At 41.6% G+C, this 10,355-nt stretch overlaps 1 protein-coding gene across 2 annotated transcripts in view; it reads left to right on the top strand.

Moving 5' to 3' along the window:
- The first annotated feature begins 320 nt into the window (after window positions 1-320).
- Window positions 321-10,355, top strand: part of LOC110507309 (fibroblast growth factor 12) — a 139,027-nt gene continuing 128,992 nt past the window's right edge. Inside the window, exons 1-2 of one of the 2 annotated variants that reach the window (XM_036965186.1) lie at window positions 335-493; window positions 598-752. In XM_036965186.1, the coding sequence (XP_036821081.1) occupies window positions 713-752 (40 nt within the window). In that variant the 5' untranslated portion in view covers window positions 335-493; window positions 598-712. Of the gene's footprint in view, window positions 753-10,355 lie in introns of both variants that reach the window. The other variant, XM_021587208.2, reaches the window with a different exon arrangement.

Genomic DNA, 10,355 nt, shown 5'->3' with positions numbered 1-10,355 from the left:
TGACTTCTGAGCTCAGCTAGATTATGTGAGAAGCAAACTTCTGAGTGCTCTGAATACAAATGAGTCGATGTAAAAATCGCAGAAGAGTAGGCTATGACGAGGAGAATGTTATTGGGCAGACTCTGATGCACCCTATCTCGTGATAGTCAACGCTTTCTCGAAGCTATTCTCACCTTGATTATGTCAAATGGAAAAAAAGCCTTATTTAATGTCTAGGAAAATATATAGCAGGTGTTTGTTGTCGGATGCACTGATTCAATAGTGGAAGTGACTCCCCCACTTTCTAACGTGTAACGCAGGGCAGTCTGTCGTGACGTCACGTCTGTATTTCACAGGAGCCCGAGCTGCAGCATAGACTTCAGCACCAAAGCGAGAGGACAGCCAGCTCCGGATAAACAGCGCGCGGACACTGGTTTAATGCACGAGCGTGGACAGAGAAAATACAGACACAGCGTCCAATTTGCTCGGTCGGAAATCATCCCAAAATCTCCAAGTCAGCCATTCTACCCTTCACTTATAACCAATATCAGTTGACTCACGGACAGTCCGGCCATTGACAAAACAGCTGTTCTCACCCATCACGCTTGTTGATTACAGAGCCAGGCAAAGCAGGGGGGAAGAAGAACCACATCCCGACCAGACCAGCTCTGACATCTTCCAGAAACGCACCGTCTCTAACTTCCCTCACTGATCAACCTAATCACAACGGGAAATGGAGATCATTAAAGTAGATAAAGCAGACAAAGCACCCGGTAAGCCACTTATTTAGTCATTTAATAACAGACTGGGTGTGTGTGAAATAATCACAGCGTGTGTGTGTGTGTTGTGTGTATCGAATAAGTGGGTCTGGTGCCGTGGCAGTGCGTGGCCCACGCCTTTGTGTGAGTAGACTGCGGTACTTGGAGCTCGTAATAGCAGTGGTGGACTAAGGTGTGGTTTATTTGGCTACGAACATCTGTGTATGTCTCCTGCTGCTGCGGGCGTAGAGCATCCATAGCCTACGACCACTCGCCTTTGTAAGGCTACCTCGTTGCTTTTGTTTTCAGCGAATGGCTGACAGAAAGAACCCTGATGCAGCAAATTTACTCAGGTTAGCGTTTTTCGTCATGAATCTTGTTCTGGAGGCAGCTCTGCAGAGCGGTCAACTGCCACAGACACAAAGTCATAACATCGGATTTTAAACATAACCCTAACATTAACCCTAACCTTAACCACACGGCTAACTTGAATTCCTAACCCTAGCCATGATTTAAGACAAAACATTTTTTTTTGTTTTCTTGAATTTCATATAGCCAATTTTGACTTTGCTGCTGGCCCATCTAGCGGGAATCGCTCAGTTCTGCCTCCAGGGCAAGATTCATGACAATAAACGTCAACCTGCCAATGTACAGCTCCGTAGGGTTTCGGGAGGGGAAGGGTGGGTTCTCTCAATTCTCTGACTATGGGCAAGGCTAAAGGCCCACACGCATTATCATTACACATGTAGCCTGTGTTCTAGCCTACTTCGACACCTGATATAAGAGGAGTAGCATATTGGTTGATAAAACGTGTGTTTTGAGTTGACCGGACTTTTATAATAATAATATTAAAATTAGGTTCAGTCAAATAATTCCTACACCTGCCTGAATTTCATCTGGGCTGCCTATTAAATACCCGTGCTTCATGGGTCATGGCACATGTTACATGTCAATAGCCAATTCATGATGTTGTCAATTCGCAGGGTTGGGGAGTAACGGATTACATGTAAGGGATTACAAAAACGGTAACAGTAATCTGTTATGTTACCAGCAAAAATATTGTAATCATATTACAGATACTCTTGAAAAACTAGATGATTACTTCGAGGATTACTTTTAAATTCAGAAAGGATGTTTGGGCAAAAAATATTTGACACTTCTCTATTTTCTCAATGACATTCAAGTCAGCATTGAAAAAAGGCGCACGTTTAAGTTTGTTCCACCTGAGCGAGTCTGACCACAAGTCAGAGACACCAAATGTGTTTGATGGATTGCGGGAAAAGAGCAGGAATAGGCTACAGTCCAAGCTATGTTTTGCAATGGTGCGACAGCTGTCGGCATCCAAAGATTATCCAACTTGAATAAAAGCTTGGAGTTAAGGATGACAGCAGTGTTACTGATATAGCGCATGGATGTGAATCACACTCCTGCTCTCTCATTTAGCTATTTGCACCTTACGGATTGTGGTTGTTGTGGATGGCTGTTCACAAATCTAAATGTGTATTTGAACCCAATAATGTTTGAATTCAAGACGTTTAAGCTGCCTATCAATCATTGTTTTTGAAACCAGTGGACAGCCAGACAGCCAAATGCGGTCTTGCAACAGCTGCTTAGTGCAGATCCAAGCCTATGGAATACAAGTGGGGCTTTTATTGCTCAATCTAATTCATGTTGATAGATAAAACAAATCCATAGGCCTAATGGACACATGCTCAAACTAGCACACTTTTGATAGACTTAAAGAGTCGATCTGGAGATGCTACATCCATTTTTTTACTTATGAATTATGTACATAGTACCAGTCAAAAGTTTGGACACTCATTCCAGGGTTTTTCTTAATTTTTTACTATTTTCTACATTGTAGAATAAGAGTGAAGACATCAAAACTATGACATAAAACATATGGAATCATGTAGAAACCAAAATATATTTTATATTTGAGATTGTTCAAAGTAGCCACCCTTTGCCTTGATGACAGCTTTGCACACTCTTGGCATTCTCTGAACCAGCTTCATGAGGTAGTCACCTGAAATGCATTTCAATTAACAGGTGTGCTTTGTTAAAAGTTAATTTGTGGATTTTCTTTCCTTAATGCATTTGAGCCAATCAGTTTTGTTGTGACAAGGTAGGGTTGATATACAGAAGATCGTCCTATTTGGTAAAAGACCAAGTCTGTCACGCCCTGATCTGTTTCACCGGTCTTGGTTGGTTGTCTGTGATTGTCTCCACCCACCTCCAGGTGTCTCCTGTTTTCCCCATTAGTCCCCGGTGTATTTATCCCTGTGTTTCCTGTCTCTCTGTGCCAGTTTGTCTTGTTTTGCCAAGTCAACCAGCGTTTCTCCTAGCTCCTATTTTTCCCAGTCTCTGTTTTCTCGTAGCCCTCCTGGTTTTGACCCTTGCCTATCCTGACGCCAAATCCGCCTGCCTGACCACTCTGCCTGTCCTGACCTCGAGCCTGCCTATCACCTGGTACTGTTTGGACTCTGACCTGGTTTATGAACTCTCGCCTGTCCCCGACCTACCTTTTGCCTACCCCTTTTGGTATAATAAATATCGGAGCTCAACCATCTGCCTCCTGTGTCTGCATTTGGGTCTCGCCTTGTGCCCTTAGAAAGTCCATATTATGGCAAGAACAGCTCAAATAAGCAAAGACAAACGACAGTCCATCATTACATTAAGGCATGAAGGTCAGTCAATCTGGAAAATGTCAAGAACTTTGAAAGTTTCTTCAAGTGCAGTCGCAAAAACCATCAAGCGCTATGATGAAACTGGCTAATGTGAGGACCGCCACAGGAAAGGAAGACCCAGAGTTACCTCTGCTGCAGAGGAGAAGTTCATTAGTTAACTGCACCTCAGATTGCAGCCCAAATTCATGTTTCACAGAGTACAAGTAACCGACACATCTCAACATCAACTGTTCAGAGGAGACTGCGTGAATCAGGCCTTCATGGTCGAATTGCTGCAAAGAAACCACTACTAAAGGACACCAATAAGAAGAAGAGACTTTCTTGGGCAAAGAAACACGAGCATTGGACAATAGATCGTTGGAAATCTGTCCTTTGGTCTGATGAGTCCAAATTTGAGATTTTTGGTTCCAACAGCCATGTCTTTGTGAGACGCAGAGTAGGTGAACGGATGATCTCTGCATGTGTGGTTACCACCGTGAAGCATGGACGAGGAGGTGTGATGGTGTGCGTGTGCTTTGCTGGTGACACTGTCTGTGATTTATTTAGAATTCAAGGCACACTTAACCAGCATTGCAACCACAGCATTCTTCAGCGATACACCATCTCATCTGGTTAGTGTTTAGTGGGACTATCATTTGTTTATCAACAGGACAATGACCCAAATAGCACCTCCAGGCTGTGTAAGGGCTTTTTGACCAAGAAGGAGAGTGGTGGCGTGCTGCATCAGATGACCTGGCCTCCACAATCTCCCAAATTCAACCCAATTGAGGTGGTTTGGGATGAGTTGGACCGCAGAGTGAAAGAAAAGCAGCCAACAAGTGCTCAGCATGTGTGGGAATTCCTTCAAGACTTTTGGAAAAGCATTCCCCATGAAGCTGGTTGAGAGAATGAGTGTGCAAAGCTGTCATCAAGACAAAGGGTGGCTACTTTAAAGAATCTCAAACATTTATTTTGATTTGTTTAATACTTTTTTGGTTACTACATGATTCCATATGTGTTATTTCATAGTTTTGATGTCTTCACTATTATTCTACAATGTAGAAAATAGTAAAAATAAAGAAAAGCCCTTGAATGAGTAGGTGTGTCCAAACGTTTGACTGGTACTGTATATATCCATTGATTCTTGATGAATATAACTTGCCTCATGAGCTTAGTTTAACTGTCACACTCCATGAGAACCCAAAATATAAGCTTGTTTTTCTCCAATGTTTTTAAACATTGTAAATGTAAACAAACACTGTATAGCCTTATAACATGGTTAAAACAATCATTGTGATATCATGGATGGTCAGTCCTTGCATCCATAGCTCTGTCTTTTAATCTGAGAGTGGTTACATTTCTCCACCAGGCCCATCCCTCAGCTTTTTACCAAAACAGAGGCGGGGCGACCGTTTTGTTATTGTTTCATCTGTGCATTTTCCCTTTAAACAGCTGCATATTATCAATATATAAAAGTGTCACCAGCAAAAAGGTTAACAGTAGGCCTATAGCAAATGCAACATATGGCATTCATTTTTATGGCATTCAATAGCACTTTTCAGTAGTGCTCAAAGCATGCCGTTCCATGAGGGCAGCATTTATTTTTCAGCTCGAATCAATGAGCCCAATCAGTCCTCCATGACAACAAAATCATAAACAACAGAGTAGGGCTGGCTAATAAGTCCTTAGTTTTGAGGTTATGCTAGGTAAAACTATTTGGTTAATCTATACTTCCATATTTCCAAGTGTTATTTTTGAAGATCAAGGGGTATAACATTTACTGGAATGATTGGAATTCTGATACTTAGATTTTTATGTAAATACATAATTAAAAATTTGGATTATATGTAGTTGAAAGCAATGAGTTAGAAAAAGCCTACATAACCAACCCATAAAGTAAAATGTAACATCCATATATGGCCAGCTATGTAAACTTTAACATTGATTTATCCTGCAATAGATGTTCTTCAATTGGTAACATACATTTGTGTCTTCTTCTAATTCCTCTTAATAAGAGCATTACAGAATGTAATCAGATTACGTTACTGAGTTTGGGTAATCCAAAAATTACGTTACTGATTACAATTTTGGACATGTAACTAGTAACTGTAACGGATTAGATTTAGAAAGTTACCTACCCAACATTGTCTATTCGTGTGTGTGAGTGTGCTTGGTTTGAGGTTAATGGCTGCCTACTTGTGTGACGAAGCTTAAATGTGACGGATGCCCCATACACATAAAAGGTTACCTGACAATTCTAATGGAACACCTATAGATATCTCCATTCATTACTGGTTATAGGATGGACATTCCCTTACAAACTCCCTAATCTTATATCCAAACAGTTTTGCTTTAAAGATGGTATGTCACACACACACACAAAATCAACATTGGATAAATGTGTAGTGATTAATATAACCGCAGATGGATGTGTTCATTGTGCTGTGACTCGCTCATGCTCTGCGAACATTCCCATTTCATCATCCTCTATCCGCCTCTCAGGGCCATGGATGGTTAGTGCTACTGGTGTTTTTGTGTGTGTGCCAGGTGCCCAGTGGTCCTAAACACCTCTGGAGCCTTGGATCCTGCTGGCTCAGCACACACACACACACACACACACACACACACACACACACACACACACACACACACACACACACACACACACACACACACACACACTGACTGGAAGGTGGATTATATTATCATTGTTCACCACTGGGAATTACTGTAGATGTTTTTGGGTCAAAACATGGTGTCTGATACCATCACAGATCAATATTTTGCTCTGGTCTCTTTCACACAGGCTCTACTTTATCCTTCTTCTCTTTCTCAGTTTTGCCCTGGATTATGTCCTGAATGTGGGGGAGTGCATGTGACTGTGTGTAAATGGGTTACATGTGTGTAAATGGGTTACATGTGTGGGATCGGAGTTATTTGCATAGAATTTTCATTCTAGATAAGTGTGGAAGGGAGCCATGTAATGTGAAAGATTGCAGATGCAGAGAAAGGGGGGAACTGGAGAATATAAAGTTGTGAGTTTTACATGGCCTCCAAGATGTCTGAAAAGAGGATGACTTGGCATGCATTTCTGCAACACACGTCTTGTGAAATAATTATACGCTTACTTTCTTTTCTTATCATGTGTTTGTAATGGTAGCTTTTCATTGAAACTCTATCACTCTAACGCTGCAATATACAACCTTTTGGGCCACCGGACCAAATTCACATAGAAATGTGAGTTATAGATCTGACATTAAATCTAGGAAAGGGTCGACGTGCACTATGTGTGGAGCGATTTCTACCTAGCGCATCTTTAATGTTGTTCTAAATAGAAGAATCGACTATGGCAATAACTTTTCTACAGGAACATTACTTTAGGTGATAAAGAGTCAAACCCAGAAGCAATTGTGGTAATGCTTTATTTCATGGCGCACACACACACACGCACACACACACACACACACACACGCTGGTGATTCAAGTGACAAAAAGTTTATATTAGTTTTCCCATTCATATCTGGATCCTGCGAAGTAGTTAGCGTTAACGCTGGGACCGCTGATATATGTACAGGGATCCTTGCTCAAACAAGGTGGTACTACATTGGCGAAGCAGCTAGCTATCAAGCGTGGCAACCTGGTCTATTACTGCCGGATACCAAGCACCAGTGGTGTGGACTCAAGTCACATGACTTGGACTCGAGTCAGACTCGAGTCACAAATATGATGACTTGCAACTCGACTTTGACTTTAACACCAATGGCTCGTGACTTAACTTGGACTTGAGCCTTTTGACTCGAACTGACTTGATACCCTCCCCAAGCTAAAATATAAAAAATGATGCTATTAAATAAAGTGTGCAGTGCATCAACTCTTCATTTAACGGATTACAGTTTGAATCGGACAGCAGCCAATCAAATTGTGCTAGCTGAGAAAAAGTTGCGTGTGGCAATGCAGAGGAACGTCGGCGGGTGAATTCAGATGGAGCCCTTGGAAAGATGATACCCCAAATTATTATTTTTGGATATAAAGACTACAAAAAACTACAGACTACGGATTGCAACTTGCAAAACATGCGGGAAGAAAATTACAGACGGAGGCGCAACAACTTCCAACATTTGAAGCTACACAAAGAACGGTAAGTCGTGGCTAATATAGCCGACAGCTATATATAACTTTGCTTGTGTAGCATGTAGGCTAACATAACATTAAGTCAATGAGACTCCACACAGTCAGTCAGTGCGGGAACGTGATCATTGCACCCAAGATTGAGCTACACCTGGCTAGGCAGTTGGTAGCCTAAATCCTGCCTGATGTTACTGCTGTTCCTAAAACCATTGATATACGTTAGCCTACTGTAACCAGACACAGAGAGGGTGTGTGTGTGTGTGAAGGTTGGGCGATTGTGTTGAAGTACATCGCCCAATTGCGCCCCATAGCGATCCTCGTTAGTCGATCAATCAGGACTAAATTGATGAAGTAAGGGGTGATGGGGAAAAAACTGTGGAGACCGTTGAACACTATTATGGGTAGGAATTCGAACACGTCCGCCTCTTTTGTTGAAAGAGGGTATATTTATTACAAAACCACACAACATCGCAAACTACTCTACTGAATATTTTACAGACAAAGTGGACAAGTTGAGGAAGGCTCTGATTCCAACTGATGGCTCCATGTCATATACAGTGCCTTGCGAAAGTATTCGGCCCCCTTGAACTTTGCGACCTTTTGCCACATTTCAGGCTTCAAACATAAAGATATAAAACTGTATTTTTTTGTGAAGAATCAACAACAAGTGGGATACAATCATGAAGTGGAACGACATTTATTGGATATTTCAAACTTTTTTAACAAATCAAAAACTGAAAAATTGGGCGTGCAAAATTATTCAGCCCCTTTACTTTCAGTGCAGCAAACTCTCTCCAGAAGTTCAGTGAGGATCTCTGAATGATCCAATGTTGACCTAAATGACTAATGATGATAAATACAATCCACCTTTGTGTAATCAAGTCTCCGTATAAATGCACCTGCACTGTGATAGTCTCAGAGGTCCGTTAAAAGCGCAGAGAGCATCATGAAGAACAAGGAACACACCAGGCAGGTCCGAGATACTGTTGTGAAGAAGTTTAAAGCCGGATTTGGATACAAGCGATAATATTGAAATGGAAGGAGTATCAGACCACTGCAAATCTACCGAGACCTGGCCGTCCCTCTAAACTTTCAGCTCAAACAAGGAGAAGACTGATCAGAGATGCAGCCAAGAGGCCCATGATCACTCTGGATGAACTGCAGAGATCTACAGCTGAGGTGGGAGACTCTGTCCATAGGACAACAATCAGTCGTATATTGCACAAATCTGGCCTTTATGGAAGAGTGGCAAGAAGAAAGCCATTTCTTAAAGATATCCATAAAAAGTGTTGTTTAAAGTTTGCCACAAGCCACCTGGGAGACACACCAAACATGTGGAAGAAGGTGCTCTGGTCAGATGAAACCAAAATTGAACTTTTTGGCAACAATGCAAAATGTTATGTTTGGCGTAAAAGCAACACAGCTCATCACCCTGAACACATCATCCCCACTGTCAAACATGGTGGTGGCAGCATCATGGTTTGGGCCTGCTTTTCTTCAGCAGGGACAGGGAAGATGGTTAAAATTGATGGGAAGATGGATGGAGCCAAATACAGGACCATTCTGGAAGAAAACCTGATGGAGTCTGCAAAAGACCTGAGACTGGCACGGAGATTTGTCTTCCAACAAGACAATGATCCAAAACATAAAGCAAAATCTACAATGGAATGGTTCAAAAATAAACATATCCAGGTGTTAGAATGGCCAAGTCAAAGTCCAGACCTGAATCCAATCGAGAATCTGTGGAAAGAACTGAAAACTGCTGTTCACAAATGCTCTCCATCCAACCTCACTGAGCTCGTGCTGTTTTGCAAGGAGGAATGGGAAAAAATGTCAGTCTCTCGATGTGCAAAACTGATAGAGACATACCCCAAGCGACTTACAGCTGTAATCGCAGCAAAAGGTGGCGCTACAAAGTATTAACTTAAGGGGGCTGAATAATTTTGCACGCCCAATTTTTCAGTTTTTGATTTGTTAAAAAAGTTTGAAATATCCAATAAATGTTGTTCCACTTCATGATTGTGTCCCACTTGTGTTTGATTCTTCACAAAAAAAATACAGTTTTATATCAGTATGTTTGAAGCCTGAAATGTGGCAAAAGGTTGCAAAGTTCAAGGGGGCCGAATACTTTCGCAAGGCACTGTACCCTTGTAAAAGATTATATCATGAAGGAGATGCAATGAATGTTCGAATTTCATCAAGTTGAAAGGGAAGAGGTAGAAAGGATGCTGTTGTCTCTTTCGGATGACAAGTCACCTGGTACAGATAATCGTGACATCAAATTGCTTAGAGTTACAGCTAACCAAATATCAGCCCCAATCTCTCATATTTGTAATAAGTGCTTGATGTCTGGGTGTGCCCAGAAGCCTAGAAAGAGTCAAAGGTTATTCCACTACCTAAAGATAAAAATCTGCATTCACTGGTCCTAATAATTGTCCTTTAAGCTTGCTGCCTGTGTTAAGAAAATTATTGGAAAAAATGGTATCTTTACAAATCAAGGATTATTTCTCATGTAATGGTCTGATAATGGGTTTCCAGCATGCATACAAAGAAGGGCATTCTATGCTGATGACTCTACAATGTATAGCGCAGCATCAGAATGTAACGAGCTAACAGATAATCAAATGGCTACCCAGACTAATTGCATTTCTCGCCCTCCCCCTTTGGAACGCTGCTGCTACACTCTGTTATTATCTATGCATAGTCACTTTAATAACTCTACCTACATGTACATATTAACTCAATTACCTCGACACCGGTGCCCCCCGCACATTGACACATTGACTCTACCGGTACCCCCTGTATTTAGCCCCGCTATTGTTAT

The sequence above is a fragment of the Oncorhynchus mykiss genome, chromosome 27 (genome assembly GCF_013265735.2).
Source record: "Oncorhynchus mykiss isolate Arlee chromosome 27, USDA_OmykA_1.1, whole genome shotgun sequence".
Classification (NCBI taxonomy): Eukaryota; Metazoa; Chordata; class Actinopteri; order Salmoniformes; family Salmonidae; genus Oncorhynchus; species Oncorhynchus mykiss.
The sequence above is the reverse complement of the archived record's forward strand: the minus strand, read 5'-3'. Positions and strand labels throughout refer to the sequence as shown.